At 42.6% G+C, this 19482-nt stretch overlaps 1 protein-coding gene across 3 annotated transcripts; it reads left to right on the top strand.

Annotated features, from left to right (window-relative positions):
* The first annotated feature begins 427 nt into the window (after positions 1-427).
* REEP2 (receptor accessory protein 2) lies at positions 428-11759 on the top strand. 3 transcript variants are annotated; one of them, XM_050905295.1, is made up of 8 exons: positions 428-459; positions 853-925; positions 6240-6316; positions 7764-7884; positions 8450-8563; positions 8934-9081; positions 9404-9543; positions 11549-11759. In XM_050905295.1, exons 1-8 carry the CDS (start codon positions 428-430, stop codon positions 11621-11623), a joined length of 780 nt encoding a protein of 259 aa, XP_050761252.1. In that variant the 3' UTR covers positions 11624-11759. The 3 variants fall into 3 exon arrangements, with proteins under 3 accessions (XP_050761252.1, XP_050761253.1, XP_050761254.1); XM_050905296.1 differs by having other exon boundaries at positions 8940-9081; XM_050905297.1 differs by lacking the exons at positions 8934-9081; positions 9404-9543.
* Positions 11760-19482: the final 7723 nt, after the last annotated feature.

The following is a 19482-nucleotide window of genomic DNA, read 5'->3' on the forward strand; positions in this document are numbered from 1 at the left end:
CGCCCGCGATCTTAATTCAGCGCCTTCTCTTCCGTCACGGTCTGCCCTGCCGCACGTTACTCCCCCGCCATCTCTCCTGCACGCCCCCTTTCCTGCCGCACTGCCGCCACCCTCCCCTCCCCGGGGCCCGGCCGCTCCCGCGGGCTCTGGCGGCGGCCCCGCCTCAGCGCGGCCGAGCGCGGGAGCCGCCCCAGCGCCGCCGCCAGGCGCTGCCTCAGCGCGGGGCGGGCGGCCCGACCGGCGGCGGCTCCGCGGCGGCGCAGGATGCTCGGGGCGCGCTGCGGCCCTTTCCCTCCGCCGCACCGGCTCCGCCCCTGCAAGCACCCGGGGCGGGGCTGCGCCTGCTGCAGGAGCCTGCCCTTTAAGAGCCGCCTCCCGCCGCCGCCGCCGAGCCCCGGGCCGCCGCCCGAGCCCGCCCGGCGCCGCCATGGTCTCCTGGATCATCTCCCGCCTCGTGGTGTGAGTGCGGGCGGCCGGCCGGCCGGCCGGGGCGGAGGGATACGCGGGCCGCCGCGCGGGGCCCTTCCCCTGCAGGGGCGCCCCGGGGGATGCGGCCGCCGCCGCCGCCGGTTCTGCCCCGCGGGACCCCGCGCCTCGGGGAGGCGGCTGCGAGGCGGGGGCTGCCTCGCAGGCGGCTGCGGTCGCGTACCGGCGGGCCCGCGCAGGCTGCCGCGGCCCGAGCGCGGCCCAAGGGTGGTGCCGCGATGGGGGCGGCCGAGCCCCGCCTGGGGCGGTCGCGGGGGACCGGCGTCCCGCCGGCAGCCGCCGGGGAGCTCTCGGCGGCGGCGGCGGGCAGAGGCAGCTGGCAGTGCGGGACGCCGCGAAGCGCTGAGGGGTCTGTTCTTCTCGCAGGCTGATTTTCGGCACCCTCTACCCCGCGTACTCCTCCTACAAGGCCGTGAAGACGAAAAACGTGAAGGAATATGTGAGTACGGGGTCGCCGTGCCGGCGCAGCGCCCGCCCTGCCCCTCCCGGCTGCCCCGCAAGCCCCCGGGCTGTCCCCGAGGCGAGGGCTGCCCGGGTCGGCCAGGCCGCCGCCGCCGCAGCCCCGACGGGCTCTGGAGAAGTTGCCGAGGAAGGGCGCCCACCAAAATGGGAGGTTTCAGACCCTAGGCGTGGGCTGTTTTTTCTCAGGAGATGCTGAGCGAGGAAGGGAAAGTGGGGGAAATGCTGCAGTCCGGAAGCATCTGAAAGTCCAGGACAAGTTCTTTCCTCTAACTTTATCCTTACTCTGTGTCCTTTTACTGCTTTTTCGGTGCTACTGTTGTTTTCTTCCAAAAAGCTGAGTAATCACGCTTGGTTTGTGTCTTCCTATCAACCCTGCTTGTGATCAGTGTTTTCTGTTGGTCAAGACTTCATCCTCCTTCCTTTCTGGAATCGTTTCCCCTTCTCTGTCTACACCATTGTTACAATTACTGTATTTAAAGCACCAAATGCTGTTTAGTGATGTGATGTGTCGTCTACTTACAGAAGGGGTATTCTGAGTTGATCAGTGGAGACAAGAGCTCTTTGGCTTATGGGTGGGATGAATTTCCGTTTATCTAGAGCAAGGAATAACCTGATGGAGAAGAGAGGTAATATGGGTGAATAGGATATAATTTGTCAGTATTGCTTTGTGGTGCAGTCTGAGACTCTTCATCCAACTGGCTCTGTTTGCTCCTTACAAAATGACACATCAACAATAAATGTTGCAGGATATAGTCCTTTTTTCGTCTCGCGCTGCTTCAGTCCTCTAGAATTGCCTAGACCTTTCCTGTGTGTTGGCTTAAAATTCAGCCCACTGGTTTTTGAAAGAGATGCCAGCTGAGGTGAGAGGTCTCGCTCACAGTGGACAGCTTTACAAACCACAGCATCTGGCTGAGGTGTTTTGGGTTTTTTTTGGGGGGGGGGGGGAGTTCTAATACTGGTCTCACAGAGAAGTTGAAATGTGAATGTTCGGGAGGCATTGATGACTGATACAGTGTTTTGAGTGAGTATTAGAGATATAGTCAGAAATACGATGAGCCTTACTAAATTTTGAAGTTTATTAGTAATAACATTAGAAACTGAAAAGGAAGCATGAAAGAAACTATCTGAATAATCGTATGATCCTGTGACTTCATAGTTATCTTCGAAGTTATGTATGAAGTAGTATCGTATTACTATTGTCTTCTCTTGCCTTCCTCTCCTCTTTCCTTCCAGTTGCCTATGACCTTCATTTGTTGCATGAAATGCGTATCTTTTTACCCAGAATTTTATTCTGGCTCATGAGTGTCTGTCACAAAATGATTGTGTTCCAGTTACAGAATCTGTGTTAAGACAGACTCAGATTTCAGAGTTTTAAATTGTTTTGTTGAGAACTTGGGGGGGGGAACCACCTCATTTTTTAGAACAGCCTATAGCATGCTTGTTCTGGAGCTCAAAGACCTGGTAAATATGGAGCCTTTGAATTTGTAGGTATTCTTTACAGTAAAAACCTGCTTATTTTCTGTGGGTAGGTTAGCTGTTGAGGTACATAAATGCTATGTTTCCTTGCAGAATGTAAACGTTGTATTGATCTGATTTTCTTTTGGTAGAAGTTACCTAAATTGCTGTAAGACTTCCCTAATCTGATGGTGAAAAAGAAATGAGATACAGTACTTGAGTATCATAAAGTTGTCTTAACAATAATATCAACCAGTCACTTGGTTGTAAGCCCCACTAGGGCTGATGTGGAAAAGTATGGCATTCATTTTTGGGTTTTCCTTAATGCTTCATTGATACGGTTTTCTTGAAGTAGATAGTTCTGGATTGCTGCAGCAGAAAATCTCGTCTTGTTTTTATTTTCAGTTAAAATACTGGAGTTGGTTCAAGAAAATGTATTTGAACTGCTAAAACTGATCTTATATATAAATTATTTCTCCTTGAGAGGACTACATCAGAAATAAGCATTTAGATGTTGGAGTGCCATCTGCCTAATTCACTGATATTTGGAGGGCTTCTTCCTTCTCAACATGAGTGGAAAGATGGGGGGAAAATGAATTCTGTTAAACACAGGAAATGGGGCCAATATCTGTTCAAACTGTTCTTCATGTGAAGAGTCAGTGGAAAACTTGAATGCTGTGCTGCACATCTTCCAAGCCAGCTGTGTCTATGTACTGCTACTTGCTCTTAGTGCTTAAGAACCAACATTGGTGTGGGAGAAAGATCTTACAGGCATATCTGTGCGATAGTATGGTGTATTGAAGATTGAGTTGACACAGACCAATCTACCACAAGCAGTCCATCAACAGCATCAGAGTACAGTGCAAACTTGCTCTTCTCCCCCACCATGATATAAATTTATGATGAGTCCTTGAGCAGCTGCGACAAACTGCTTCTAGTAGCTCAGACTGTTTTAAAAGCAATTTCTTTCTTTTATGTGTCATCTTCAGCTTTGGTCAAATCTACATTCCAATTATGCTTTTGCATTTACTGAATTTATTTAGGTTCGTGGTACAAGTTGAGGAGACTATGTACATGCAGTTAGTTGAAGTTGGTGGTCATCAGCTTGAGCAGCAAAGCCCTGACTCCTTTTTAATGGATTGAAAAAAAAAAAAAATATAGCCTGGTTTGACCCTCAGTTTCTGAAGATATTTGTAATCCACAGATTACAAACATTGTAAGAAAAAAAGTTAGTGATTCTTCCCCTCTGCTTTCTGCTCTTCTAGTTTCTGGTCATCTGTACTCCAGGGACTTCTAGAGCTAGAATTCGTCTAGTTTATTTAAGAGCTATATTTCTTTTTGTCTTTGGCTGTGGAGCATAGGGTGAAGGGTGGCAGGAGGAGACAGAGGGCAAGAGACCTGTGTCCGGTATCAAAGATGTGAACACGCAGTTTATTTAAACAGTACCAAGGCGATGTTTTCTGTTCTGCTCGGTTCCTCTTCTAATACTCCTGAGCATTCTGTTAGCAGAATGAAAAAGTCTAACGAGCGCTGAGCTTATGGTTTCATCAGGCTGTCTACAGTGACCGCTCCTGAGTGGCATGAACTATTTTATGTAACCACAATAGTTTTCACTAAGAAAAAGCAGATACTGTAAGTTCATTACTTTGTATTTAATGACATTTAGCGACAAAATGTCAACTGGAGATCAATCAGTATAGACCCCTTTCTGAATTCCTTTATCAACTCGTACCTAATCCACTGGATAGAAAAGTATCTTCTGCACATTTTGTCATCTTATTATTCGCAACCTTTTCCAGATCTTTCATGAAGATGAGCAGCACAGATCTCAATACTGATTCCTGTGGGATTCCAATGGTAACTTTCCTCATTGTGAAAAATGGCCATTTATTTTTATCCTTTGTTTCCTCTCTTTTAACCAATTGTTAATCCTCAAGAGTCCCTTCCTTTTTATCCTTGACAATTCAGTTTCTTTGAGTGTTTATTTAGGCCTGTTGGAAACTTTGTCGAAACTCCATACACCCTGCCTGTAAGGGAAGCACCATAGCAAGAGCTTATGGAAACCTTCTAAGAATTCTGCTACGTTTGTGAGATTAACTTTTTTCTGCAAAAACCATATTCCTCACTATGTTATATATATCTATGTATCTGCTAATTGCTTTTATTATTATTGCCTTCATTTTGCCTAATACCAAAGTAAGATTTACTGGTATGCCGCTTCTCTGAAATCTGTCGCCCATTAGGAGCCCTGTTTGCCACCTTTGATTTGTCATTATTCACACACTGTTTCATACAAGAGCTGATTTATGTTGCTGCGTTGAAGAGTTAACCAATCATTTCATAGAGTTGCTTTAGAAGTCAAGTGAATGACACCTGGTCCTGGCCCTGGTCCTGTCCAAACTGATGATACAAGGAGAAAAAAAAAAAAAAACCCAAACCAAAAAAAACCCAAAAGGGCAGGAAAGCGCCATAAAATACAAGCTTTGCTACTTTCTGTTGTGAAAAAGTTGCACAATAAACTGGAAATAATTTGGGCTACTAACCACTCTCTTCAAAACCATCCACTGTGTTAGAGGGGTTGGAGGCAGCATAGTTTTATTGGGTTTTTTTAGAAGGTTTTGGAGAGTCTTTCAAGAACAGACCACCAAATTTTCCAACACATGCAAGTTTGGGGAAATATCTGCTTTTATAACTTCATTTGCTGTAACAAAGACTGTCACTAAACTGTTCATGTAATTTTAATATATGGATTAATGTGTGGATTTAATATGTGGAATTTCCGTGATCCAGTTTAGTTCTCCTTTCCCATTCTTGATGACACTAACAGTGTTAAGTTGCTTTTAGCAAAGGTGACCTCTTCTTTCCATTTATCTGCTACTTACATTTATTTTTACTACTTAACAGCGTAGAAGACTGGCAGTTTCCCGTATAAGATATTGACTCTTCTGCTATTGGAAATTTTTGGGTAGCAGTTTTTATAATTCAGCTGATTCCTCTTCAGGAATAATTGGCGTGTAGCTGAGAGACTTTTTACTAAAACATCAGAGTGTGAGCGTGTGTGTGTGTTAGGGGGGAATTATTTTATGTTTGCTTTGAAAGAAATACCTACTGCTCCAGAGAGGTGTGAGGAAGTAGGGAGATAGACGATAGGCATACAGATGTGCCATAATAGCACAAAGTACACTTTGTAAGCTATACTCAAGACCTTAAACAATAGGATAAGGTTAATGTGGCATGTTCTTTGCTTTCTTACCTCTCTTACTGAGCCTTTATTTAAAAAGAGAAGAGAAATGCTCATGTAATTTCTGGGAGTAATGATTAAGGCAAAGAATGCTTATTGATGAGTTAGAGCAAAATACTGTATCTGTTGGTTTGGTGGGGGTTTTTTGTTTGTTTCTTCCCAAGAAAAAAACTTTAAATCAAGAAAATATAGGGCTACAGTTGAAACTAAACTTTTGCATATGTGTGTGTATATATATTTATTACAATAATCATGATGTATGAAAGACTATTGTAACTTCTTAAAGTGAACTGCTTACTCTTTTTAGATAGCTTATTTGGGACTTTAACACTGTTGCATCATGATACTGCTACAGAGCATGCATTCATCAGTGTATCTGTACGCATTTATCTATTTAGAGCACATTAATCCTACATGTTTTCCCAAACTATAATGTACCATTTGGTATGTGACCCTCTCCATTACTGATTATATGTGCCACCTTGTTGCTGAATTCATCTTTATGTGTGGAGATGATGAGTCATTTTTACTGAGAAGACATTTTGCTTTTTTCTGAGTCCTGATGGATGTTTATTGAGTGACTGCTCTTTTGCAGGTGAAGTGGATGATGTACTGGATTGTGTTTGCCTTTTTCACCACTGCAGAAACGCTCACAGACATTGTTCTTTCTTGGTGAGTTCCTTGGTGGCATGGGGTTTTTTTGTTGGTTGTTTTCTTTTTAAAGAAGAGAGGAGTAGTGTTAGGATGCTAAGAATAAACTGTCTCTCCTTTACGAGTTTTCAATCCCTATGAAGAGTCTGCAGGTTTGTAGATATTGTGGGTAGTAGCTGCTGTCTTAGTTGTTTCGTCTCCTATACTTGCAAACAGTTAGGATAGATACACAGTACCTGTACGAGGATCTTCATCCATTCATAACATAAAATATTTTGAGAAGCTGTTAATGTGAACTGGTAAAGTTTGAGAAATGGTGGTCTAAAAGACACTTAAAAAAAAAAAAGATGGTAGAAGGGAGGGACCTGTTTTGTTTTGTGAGCCTGTTGTGTGGAGGGGCAGATCAGGTGCATGTCTGTGCTCCGAGTGGTGTTTTGCATGATGAAATTCACTTCCACTAGTGGGAGTGGGGTGGAGTGGGGTCGGGGAAGCAGGTTCTTAATCCTTTCAGTGCTGTGTGTCATGCTGGGCAATATGGAAGCCTCCAAAAATGACAAATCATCGTTCCATGTCTTCAACTGAACCTTTGGAACAGGATATCTTCGGTTTCTTCATTGCTGTAGTGTTTGAGCTTTGCATACATCTCTGAAAGAATACTAGTCAAGAGTTGCGTCTCTTAAAGAAACATGAAATGGCTACACATGCTGTACAAAAGTGCTCAGCAGTTTTGCCTCTTACTGCATAAACTCTGAAAGGCAGACAAGGATCTAAAAAGTACAAGAGCTTTGGCTTGTTCACATACTTAAAACGGACCACTGAAAACAGAAGTCTCTTACTACAAATAGAGACAGTAGAAAGTTTGCATTCATGTGTTTCAATCTCTGCTACTGTATCTTCCCAGAGACTTTATTGGGTAAGGGTTAGAGATGAAAGACTTACATGCTGCCTGCTCTTTTTCATTTACACTGATCTTCCTTTTGTGTCTTATCTGAGGAGTACCTACTGGAAGTTTCAGAAACCGAGCCATCAGCCTTAGCAGGAACTTGAGATTTATTGAGATACGTAGTTGAAAACTTTGGAAAATGAGAGGGAAACTAATGTAATATTAACATCCGGTGGATACTGTCTGAACAAACTTCAGAATGATGAGAGTAGCTATCAGATTGTAATTTGGTGTGTTTGCAGGGCTGAGAGATGCCCTGTTTATGGAGTTTTCATGGCTATGGATGAAAGACTAAATGAGACTCGAAGAAGGTATGTCCTAGGATTCCAAAGAGGGTTCTGCTATTCTGACCTGATATATCGATGCTTTTGTTTCTGAGCCTTTATCTTGCCTTTGCTCTTTCTGTCTATGCTGCTCTCTACCAGTTATCTCCATCTGTCTCTGTGCTGATCTTGATTCCAGTTCTCCATCTTTCTCTCTCTCTCTCTTTTTTTTCCCCCCCTCCCCCTTCCTTCTTTCTCTCAGGTTTCCCTTTTATTTCGAGCTGAAAATCGCATTTGTGATTTGGCTGCTCTCCCCTTACACCAAGGGCTCCAGTGTCCTCTACAGGAAGTTTGTGCACCCAACGCTCTCCAATAAGGAGAAGGTACTCACTTGTTGTTCTAAGATACTGACCTGTCTGGGAGCTGACTGACTTCTGATTCAGTTATGCCACAATAAAAACTGAAATGCCTGAATCATGCTTGTGCTGACACTAGTGGATGTAGAATGATTCTGTCTCTGACAACAGTGTCATACTGCAGCTTACTGAAGATAGTAATGTAGCCAGTAGTTTGCCTAACGCTTAGAAAGCATGTTTGGCTAACCCAGTGTCATGAGCCCTTATAGTCACTGTCAGTAGTTAAGCTCTTTGAATCACAATAGGAGCAGCACGTTCTGTACCCGTGCTGGTTTTTCACATTGTCAGTAGAAGCAGCGGCTTTGTTTCAGTTGTTACAATTTGGAAATAGCATACTTTTACTTAAAAGTTGCATTTGCAAGCTTTCTGTAAGTAGCAGAGAAGCTGCAGTTACGTAATCAATGACAGCTGATGCTGGTAGCCTGGAAAAAAGTGTCCAGATGAGCTTTGGGTTTTTAAGGGTGATGGTGGGGAGACTTTGATCGTGTTTGTAACGAGGAGCTAAATGCCATGTTCCACATTGCCTTCCTAGGAAATTGATGAATACATTACTCAGGCTCGTGACAAGAGCTATGAAACCATGATGCGAGTTGGCAAGAGAGGGTTAAACCTTGCTGCCAATGCAGCAGTTACTGCAGCTGCAAAGGTAATGCAACACCTTCTGTAACATCCAGGAATTCCCCAGCAGTTTAGTTTTGTGTGCCAGCAATTAGTGCTATGGGTCTGTTAGGGATGCTGGTACTTGTTGGCGCCAATCTACTTTTCCTTTCCTCCAGTTTGCCTTGCAGTTAATCCCATCCTTTGACTTATGAAAAGTAGAGGGAGAGTGGAATGGATTTTGCTTTAACCTCTTCTCTGTTGGTCTTGGGAGCATACTTTTCTTTTTCCCTTCTCTGGTTTTTTGAGAGTACCCGAGTGGGGAATAGGGCACCTTTCCTTTTATTCAGAGTGATCCCATGTGAGATGATCTTGGTGAAGGTGAAGTATCCTTGACCCTAATTTTTATGCCCTCTTAGGGCCAGGGAGTTTTGTCCGAGAAGCTGCGAAGTTTCAGCATGCAGGATCTCACTCTGATCCGGGATGAAGATACTGTGCATATGCGAAGCCATGAGCCACAGCTGCACCCCTCTGGTGGGAGTCTTCTTGAAACCATTGAGGATTCAGGTACAGGACACCCCTGCTGGGCCATTGTATGAGGCCTCGTGGTGAGCCAGGAGAGGAGGAGGGGTTCCCTGGACTTTTCATGCATTGAGTCTCAGAAGGACTACAAGATTCCAAATTATCTGGGAGAAGTTGCGTTGCCTTCCCTAGTCCCTTCCCATCTACTAACACATCTCTGTACTGTTTGGATTATCCTTCTTAAGGATTGTTGACATCTCCCTTTCATGTGATCCTTTGGCATGGGCCATTTTAGATTTCATGTGATTTTTCAAAAGTATTTGCTAAAATGTTCTCTCTTATTCCTTAGCTTCCTGTTACTCCTCAGGAGAGGAGAGCAGTGTGGCACAGAGGTCTAATGGAACCCCGTTGGAGACTAGAACAGACCCATCAGATGAAGATGCAGCAGACAAACTTCCTAAACGTACCCAGAGTCTCAAAACTCCTAAGAAGGTGACGAAAGCTGAGGTGAGCTGGTGTGTAAATTATTTCCAGCACAGACATTGATTTGTGAGCTTTGTTGGAAGGCTCTGGCTTCATAGTCTTGGTGCATTTAAAAGCTGTTTATATAAACTTTGTTGGACTAAGTCTTTGCTAGTTGAGTCCTACATCAGAGGACTTGCCGTCTACTTGCTATACGGGTCTCTAGCTTTTGTATTTTTATCATGCCTGTAAGCCTCTGTCATAAGCCAGGACCCAGCTTTGCTTTCGTTCAGGTTTTGTGTTGAAGGGCGGGGCATTAGATATTTTTAACGTGTTTTGTTGGCTATATCCTCTCTCCTGTCTCTTACAGTCTGAATATATAATACTACTGTGACATTTATCCCTGGGACAGCCACTTTCTCCTCATCTAAAATGCAACGGTTCTGTACCCTCTTAGGCCTTTCTGGACTTCTGCATCGTAGATATGGGGAAAATGTAATTTCCCCCTCTACACCTCTCCCCATCCCCCCCCATTCCCCTCACCCCGGGGTTTTGTCTTGAAGTTTGCGTAACTAGTCATTGTTGAGCTGTCCCCTCCATATGTCCATGTGATGATCCAAGATATTTACAGCCATTCAGATGGGACATGAGTTGCCTGTATTCTTATTATTAAAACAAACCATACATGAAAATAAATGCAGTTGTGTCCAAGAGCCATTTTAGCTTAATCTTTTTCTTCAGCTATTGGTGTGTTTTGTAGAATATGCTTTTTGAGGTGCTGCTTTCCAGGTTTTGACTCTTACTTGAACGTTTCTTGTGGTTTGATTTATGCATGATAAAATGCTTCTCCCTTTTTGTGAAGTTGGGGTCCTATTTGCTCGATTCAACTTGGACTCCTAATTTTATTTTTTATTTTTATTTAAGGTAGAGTGCTATATGACTGGCTCACATTGTCAAGCTTTTCAGGCTAAATATTAAATAATTTGGAGGAAAGTAGTTGCTTAGAGCATCATTTTAAGTCGTACTGTTCACCTGATTTTACAGTGCACAGGACACCTTTGCATGTGATAAGTACTCTTTGTAACAGAATCACAGAATAGTTGAGGTTGGAGGGGACCTCTGGAGATCATCTGGTCGAACCCCACTGCTCAAGCAAGGCCATCTAGAGCTGGTTTCCCAGGACCATGTCCAGATGGCTTCTGAATATCTCCAAGGATGGACATGTATGTCTAAAGATGCATTTAAAGTCAGCCTGGATCTTTTTTAAGTTCCCAAGTCTTACTTCTGAGTTGACCCCTCTGCTTTCTTCTCTAGCATATTAGATAGGAGCAGGGAAACAAGAGGAACAAAATTTGATTCCAAGCTTCCTAGCGAGGAATTTTTAAAGTGAAATCCTGAAAACACAGTAACGACTCTTCTATGCTGTTTATTGTGAACACAGAAATTCCAATAAAGCCCTTTGCAGGCATATTCGTTTTTATGCTCAGTCTGTTTGGATCTTTGGTTCAGATGTAGGAACTGTAGGAGGTCTTTGACTGAGATCTCTGAGATTGCCCGGAAGGGCTGAATGCATCGTAGATCATAAATGCACTCTTCTTGCCAATATCTAGAATGAAAGACACTGGAGTGAAGTGTGCAAACTCATTCAAGATGTTTCTACATCTTTCAGAGAGCAGCATTTGGGATGGCAGTCAAGAAGCAGAAAAGTTATAGCAGTGAAGTGTTATGTGAATGTTACCAGTTAGAAATATTGCTATGTCTAATCTTTTGTCAAGACAGCTGACTTCTATTTTATTATCACTCTTGTCCTGTTTTAGCATGTCTTCCTCTCCTGGTTGCTATGTGATGGATATGCTCAGAGTCATTTGTTTACTAACCAAAGCCAACTGAAATGGTTAAATAGCCTTTTTGAAACAATGGATGACATGAATAGGGTCATCATGTTGTAGTTGTTTTGTCCTATTTTCACTCTGCATTCTTGTATCTTTCTGTTAGACATTTAGGTGTTAAAGTAAACTAACCTAAGATGCCTCTTTTTCTTTCTCCTCAGCTTCCAGTAAGAAGTGTGAAAGCTCGCCCTAAGAAGAAAGCTGCAGGCTCTCTTGCTTCTGGCGAGTCATCTTAAGGAGACCTCCCCCTCCCCGGCACCTGTCTCTGTCCTGGGATTTGCCTGTCGCTTTTGAGGGGAAACTCCCCGAAGGAAGGGAGCTGAGATTCATGTACATAACAGATACTGCTTTGTAGAGCTCATTCCAAGGCAAGGGGGAGGCTGGGATTCAGAAAATGGAGTAGAGGATACATCCTCAGGAATTTTCTCCTTTTCATCTCTCTGTTGGAGGGAATGCTGATATGTCTGTACATAGCCTGTTGCTTTGGAATTCCCACTGTGTAACCCTAGTAGGGGAGAATCTTTGCTGGAAGAACTGACTAGGGTTAGAGACATCCATTGCACAGAAGCTGGAAAAATATTAGACACTGGAGTTCCACAGGGGTGGGTGGCTCCCTAAAATGTCTTATCTTGCTCTGGGTATTCTTCTGCATCTGTGTGTTGTTAAGAAGTGCCCACCATGATTCGTCCTCCTTAAGAATGGACTGTACCTGTCATGTCCATCCCCTTTGAGAAGGTGACTGAAATCATGTGTGCTGAGTGCTTTTGAACATAAAGGACTAGCTCATGGGAGGAGTATGCTAGATTCCTGTTACTAGTACTGGAAGATGAAGAGATTGTTTTTTATTTTATTTTTTTCTGGAGGGTGAAGGGAGATAATTGAAACACTGAGTAATGAAGAAAATGTGCTCTTATATGCGATGTGGTGGAGTAGATACAGGTATCTGTAAGAGTTAACTCTTGAGAAGGAAAGTTGGACATCTGTAAGATCTTGGCTCTTTTTGAAGCTGCTTGAATTTTATTTCAGGTTCTGTTGTTCACTTTGATTCCTGTGAGAGCATCAGAGTGAGGCACATCCCATGCAGTGGGAAAAGTTGCCAGGGAGACTGTTGTTTTGCCATTTAGTGGTTGAACTCCATGTCATCCTGATGCTTGTTACTACGGACAGATTCTTTCATTCTAGCAGATGACTGAGGAAAATCTGATTCAGTATAGTCTGTGGGCATACTTGAGAATTTCAGAAGCCCTTATCTCTCAGCTTTAGGAGATCCAGTCCTCAGGGCATGAGAACTGATAAATAGCTGATGTATGAATTTCGCTAATTCCAGGATTCCGTTTATGGGGGATAAAAAGCGGGGAGTAGGGCACAATACTGTGATTAATCAGTCCTCTTGCTTTATCCTACTGCAGCCCTTGCACAATCTTTCTGTCTGACCATGTGCCATGTTTATCAATGTCCTGAGACTTGAGCAATATGTAACACTTGGGACAGAACTACGTTGAATGTAGAATATGTATTGTGAGAGTGAAATTGTAGTGCTGCAGAGAAAATTTGCATCATGCCAAGCCGTGCTGGATTCTAATCTGTTGAACATTGTTAAGGGGAGATCCCCTGTATGCATTCCAACAGAGTCAGTGGGAATTTACGAGATGAGTAGGGTTCCTGTTGTTGAGATCTATAATGGGGGAGCATCATTATGGACATGGTTGTCTGAATGAATACTTGATGGTCTTAATCTTTACTGAAACTAGTTATCAAAGGAACCTGGCTCCTCCTTCCCTACTGAAGACCATTCTTAGCTCTAGGTGCAGACATTTGTGTTTCCCCACATCTTTTGCTGTCACATTTCTGAAATTATGGTGGATTCTTCAGAGCCCAGTATTTTGCTGTTCACAATGTATAGAAGCACTTCTGCAAGTAACGTTCCACAAGTATTTCTGTCCTAAAGAATAGCCCTTCAAAAGTTTGTAAAGTTGAAGGTTAGGACTGAATTTTTTCTTGTTTCCCGCTGTCTTGGTGGCAAATTATTATGAATTGACTAGTTATTTTAGGAAACCAATTAAGTTGGCTTTACTTTTATTTGTAGCTTTTAAAAATTGAAGTCTTGATAGACCATGTCAGAAACTTGCATCTTGTCAGAAATACTTGTCCTAAATTATCCACAAGGCCTTATCCAGCTGCCAGTAGAAAATCCTTGATGTGGCTTTGAGTTTCACAAAAAACCCCAAGTATTTTGTTCTTTTTAGTTTGTTAGCAAACATTGTATACGTGTCTCACTAGTACATGCAAAGGCATGTCCTGAAGCAGGAATTCTTTCTGTTTCCAAAGGAAATTCCCCTCTCCATACGAGGGATAAAAATCTTTACTGGTTATGTGGAAGATTCAGTTGTGAGGAATTGCTGTCCTGGATTTTACTGTACTGAACAAGATTGAACCATTATTCTCTATATACCAAGTATCTCTATGACTACATTTCTTGAATTTTTTTTTTTTCTTTAACTAAAAACTTTCATAGCAAATTATTTATGTAAATCCTTGTGAGGGACTTGATTTGGAAGCCAAGGATTCGTTAGTCTCCCCTTATGCTGATCTTCATGTCCTTTCCTTGTGCATGTGTTGTAATAGGCTTGGATTACTTGGTTTTCATACAGTGACTTTCCAGAATGTTTTCTAGAATCAGTTCATTTGTAGTAACTCTTCCTGCTTTGAAGCCCAGGAAGGATTTCTGAAGACTCAGTTTTGGCATTTGGATTTACCTTTGTCTTCCTGAGCTAGGTCCTGTGCTAAGTATCTCTTACTTAGCATTGATGCTTGATGTCATTAGCCTGTGGGTAAGTACGGGTCAGTCTTACTCTGACTTTGTTGTACAGGGGAATTAAATGGCTTCTGGTTGTAAGAGAGAGTCCGGAGTAGAGTCAGGGACTATCACCTAGTGTGTGATACAAAGTTGATGATGTCAAGCAGCAGAACTTACCCAGAGCAAGAACAACGTCTTCGCATGGACGCTATTTTCTTCTTCCAGTACAAATGTGACTGCTAGATTGTGCTCTGCTTGATCAAAGCCTCTGCAGATCTGCCACCACCCACGTGACCTCTTATTGAATTTCTAGATACAGTTCTGCATTGGATGGCATGGTCTTGCATAGAAATTCTCTTGTTAATGAGAACGCTGAATGTGCTGTTTTGATAAAATGCTTTTATCAGCTGTTGTTCAGTGTTTTCAGCAGGAAATGCTGGAATGTAGTTTCTCTTCAGTGTCATCTGTGGGCTTCATTGTGCAATTACGCAAATGGTTAAATCTTCACCTAGCAGTAGAACCCGTTGTGTTCAGTAAGTGTTTATACCCCTTTCCTAATATGCCTGGGCACAGAGAGAAATGCAGTAAGAGAAAATGATACCTGAAGGTGGGGTGGGGTGTGGGGGGGTGCTATGTGTGTGTCAAACTTTGTATGCCTAAAAATTGTCCTAAAATACCTGTACCATGAGATACAAAGTGAAGCCATGACTGCCTTTTGGAAAGAAATATTGTACCTCCAAGCTTTATGATATTATGAGTCAGTGTTCTGCTGTTGGAAAAGAAAAGAGTGAAATGTGGTTTCCCTTCTGAGAAACTTAATGATTTGCTGCATAAAAGGGAAAAACGTTTTCTTGCTTGGCAGTATCCTCCATGGTGGGTACAAAAATAGGAAAATACAGGGGAGACGACTGTCAGGTTTTAAACCTTACACTTCAACTAAACATCTTAATTTCTTACTGTTCTTTATCGAGTTTCTGGTTCTCCAGCCTTCTGTTTCTCAGTCTGGGGGACTGATTTCTTTTAGACTGGATTAACTTCCTTGGTAGGTAGAGGGTGTATTAGAGAGAGGGATGCTGGTGTTCTTAAAATTGCAAAGCTTGTTCTGGGGAAGCTACACCTTCCCCCATTTTAGTGAATTGAGTTCCATTCATTGTCCTTTTGCTGTGCTGGGCTTTCTTTTTTTATACATTCCTCTTGGAAGTATAACTCCCTCACAATATATGGCCAAGTAATTTCTGCCTTGAAAAGCAAGATTTGTAGAGAACCCCAACTTTCCAGAAACTTGTTATTTATTCTTTGCCATCTTAATCAGCAGGAAATATAGTGCCTTATGAGGAAAGTGGGCTAACCATGGAATACTCTGCTGGTTCTCTGATCTGCACATAGCATTGTATCAAGGAGGCTTGCATGTTAACTGTGAAGTGTCATTGTACACTTGAGAGCAGCTGTTGAATTGAGCTGAGTTTTCCTATCTGTCTTCCAAACTTGCATACAATGCTGGAAAGTGTGGCTTATTGCCTAAGAGAGAAATCTAGGGGAAAAAAATATTCTTATCCTTCTTTCTGATGGGGACACTGTATTGTCACGTGACTCTGCTGCTTGCTCGGGAGATGCTGAGTCACATCTCTCTGTGTAACTGGTCAGTACTATAGCTTTTCTTGCTTTACCCGCTAAGAATTTGTCATGTGCCACCTGGCTGAAGCATCTTGTGGTGCTGCTTTCTGAGTGGCCCTGTAAAGTCAGATATGTGGAAAACCAGTGAAGTATTCTGAAGCTATATGAGCTCATAGACTCATAGAGTCGTTGGAGTTGGAAGGGACCTCTGGAGGTCGTCTGGTTCAACCTCCCCGCTCAAGCAGGGCTACGTAGAGCCAGTTGCCCAGGAGTTCCTGTGTGCTATTTGTGGTCTGGAGCCTACTGGATTTAATGTTTAAGAGCTGGTATGTACAGAAATGCATATGCTGTATGGGGATGTGCTTTAGTGTTACTGAGGAGAAAGGATTCCTGGTCACCTTTCATCTGGAATTTGGCACTATTACAAGGCACTATAAAGATAACTCAGTCTTTATTGGTATTGCTAAGAAGCCTAGAGGCTTCAGAAGAGATCTGAAGAGGTGTGCAGAGTAACTTGTGAGAACAATTAGTTTGAACAGTAAATGAAGACGACAAACCTGCATAGCAGCTGATAACCTGTCTTGTGAGATAGAATTAGAGTGGAAAGTGGGCTGTGTACCATACAGAGTTGTCCAGGCAATACTGCTGACTTTCTGATCCTCAAGCAATACTTAAACTCTCTGCTCTACAGATTGGAGCCTGATTTCTCTCTTACAGCATGTCTCTCTGTCTTATGTTTCTAAGATGGGCTTGAGCTACACGCATTGAGTTTCTTGAACCTTTCATCACTTCAGAACAATAAAGCTTGAATTTTACCTCAGCAGGCAGCTGATCTGCAGGGAGGACCAGATGAATATCAAGTATCTTGCATCACTTTGTAGTAGATGTGTTATGCTGGGGAAGCACCAGCAGGGAGCTCCAGAGGATACATTCATCTGGGAAATTACTACCCCCCACAAAGCCTACATTTTTGGATGAACCAAATGCTGGACTTAGCTGTGTATATGAGCATAGCAATCTGTAGAATCCCAAAATTCAATGTCAGAATTGCCAGTGCTCTACTTCTGATGAGAACTGGTATCAAAATAATATGAAGTGAAAAGAAACAGTGGCAAATCGGCTTTTTTTTTTTTCTGCAGTTTTGCAGGTAAATTTAGGTCTTTGCTGCTTCTTTGCCTAAAACCTTTCTGTAAACCCCTTGCAAGCAAACCGTTACTTCCTTGCTCTGTTTCTTAGCTTCTATTCTTTCATGACCCGGTTATGTTTCTTATGTTTTCTCTTACTAAGCAAGGGACTACTTGCATTTTGCTGACTGTGGAGATACGAAAAATACTGTGTTTTAGAGCTGAAATTTAGCCTTTTTCCATTATTTAATTCTATGACCTAGAATCATGCAGTGACTTGTACAACAAGGCCTAAGGCTGGATTCCCAGGTGGAATCTGAGCATCTGTTGCCAATGGCATAGTTTGATGTGTTTCCCTTTCTTGCAGTGGGTTCTGGCTGAAATATGCTTACTGCAGAGCCTTGGACAAGAGCCTTCTGTCTGCATTTAGCCAAATAATGTTAGAAGTAACATTTGTGGGAAGGCTGCAAAAGTGAGTGAACTCTAAAGGAGCAAGAGTTCAAGTCTTCTGTGATATGTAACTGGCTGAGACTATCTGAAAGATTTGTGGCAGCAGCAGAAGTGCATTGCTATACTGACTTATCAAAGATGAGGAACTCAATCATGTTCTTTGCAGCAGGTCAGGGAGGAGAGTCAGGTTGGATGGCAAGCATACGAAATTTTTACATACAAGGGAACTAAGTCTTTATCATCAGTAATTTTTAGTAACTTACCAAAAAGAAAGCAAGTTGAAAATTTTTGGTTACTTTATAAAATTAGGAGGTGAATTATCCTGATTGTCAAACCTAGTATTGAATACAAACCTTTTGTATTCATGCTGCTGCCTTTTTGGGAAAGCACTGAGTTGACGGACTCCTCACTTTTGACTCCTCTGTTAGATTATTTCTCAAATGTTGTGAATGTCACAGAGATAAATGAAACTTTTATTTTGACATGCGACCGTGAATTCATGTCTAAATTCAGGCATGCTGAGCTATGTGTGAGACAGTGTTGGTTGAATTAAAGCCCAATAAGAAAATGGAGAAGCTGAGACAGATCTAGACAGGTAAAGATGACCGAAGGACCTTCCTCGAAGTGCAGAAATTAGAGACTATGTAGCGATGCTTGGTTTTGATTCAGCATTATCATGACAAAGTTCCTGTTAGCACAGTGCTAATCTAAAGGCAGTAAGGCACAGGGAAGGTTGTGAATTGCTTTTTGTCCACCAGAGGGTATAAGCATAACATACAATCACTGAAAATGAGAGAGCAGAGACTTGTCTGATAACAATTGAATTGTGACGGGTTGAACATCAATATTTCCTGTGTATGAGAGTGAAGGTCCTGCTTAGGAAGAGGGGAGGAGGGAGGGAACAAACTGGGGCTCTAATGGAGAAATATGAAGTAATACTGCAGTTAAGCCTTGACTAAAAAGGCTGTTTAAGCTTGCTGGGCTTTCTAATTGAGCCACTTTCCAGTGAGGCTTGCTGAGACAATAGTATTAGAGAGTAACTGTCCTCAAATCTTCTTCTTGTCCATTCAAACCATTTTCTAGCTGTAGGAGGCAGCTCTGTAAATGGCAATGTTTGTGATTTATTCCCCCCCTTTTGCAATTAACCAGTTTCTGTGTGTTTGTGTATTCAGTAGCGTTGCCCTAATTTATACGCTGAATTTTGTAGTATTTCCTGGTAAGAATGAATAGGTTTTTTTTCAATTGGATCTATATTCTGTGAAAATAGAAGCAATTTTAATGGTTACTATGGTAATTTGTGACCATGGCAACAGAGAGTTAGCATTCTGAAGAACAGACAGGTTCTTTTGTTTTGTTTTGTTTTTCTTTTTAGTCAACAACCTAATTAAGGGTGCAAGCATTTCAGGAAAAAACACTGACACTTTTCTTTCTTAACCATACAAGATCATGTGAGTACAAGGGATTTTGACATTGTCTCACATAAGACTTTTATAGAAAAGCTGATGAGGTATGGGCTCGATGAGCAGACAGTGAGGTGGATAAAAAACTGGCTGAATGGCCAGGCCCAGAGGGTGGTGATCAGTCCCAGGAAGTCTGATTGGAGGCCAGCAGCTAGCAGCATACCCCGGGGCTCAATGCTGGGTCTAGTTCCATTTAACATCTTCATTAATGATCTGGGTGATGGGGCAGAGCATACCTTCAGCAGGTTTGCTGATAACACAAAACTGGGAGGAGTGGCTGATACGCCAGAAGGTTGTGCGGGAAGCAGCAACAGGTATATAAAGTATCTGACCTTGCATCTCAAAATATATGGAAATCCTAATGGGAACATAATGAGACACTGAGATTCTTTCTGATGTTGAGAAAGAGGAGGTCTTTTATCTGCAACGTCATAGATGGAGACTTACAGACTGAAGAAGGGTCCAGGACATACCAGGAGGTTACTGTAGGAAAGAGAAATAGAATTTAGAATAGGGCTGGGGATTCTTTATTGTCAGACTTTATTAAAAAAGGAAGAAAAAAAATCAGTATGTTTCTGTTCTATTTTTCCATCATATGATCAGAGTTAAATAAACAACATGGTGCTTTCAGGCAGGTACTAATTTTCGGC

This window comes from Gymnogyps californianus, chromosome 14 (genome assembly GCF_018139145.2).
Source record: "Gymnogyps californianus isolate 813 chromosome 14, ASM1813914v2, whole genome shotgun sequence".
In the NCBI taxonomy this organism is placed as follows: Eukaryota; Metazoa; Chordata; class Aves; order Accipitriformes; family Cathartidae; genus Gymnogyps; species Gymnogyps californianus.

Bases quoted from the DNA above. Each gene is read 5' to 3' on its own strand.
- REEP2 (XM_050905295.1), top strand. From the start codon at position 428: ATGGTCTCCTGGATCATCTCCCGCCTCGTGGT. The intron at 460-852 runs GTGAGTGCGGGC...TTCTTCTCGCAG, and splicing joins ATCATCTCCCGCCTCGTGGT to GCTGATTTTCGGCACCCTCT. The intron at 6,317-7,763 runs GTGAGTTCCTTG...TCTTTCTCTCAG, and splicing joins ACAGACATTGTTCTTTCTTG to GTTTCCCTTTTATTTCGAGC.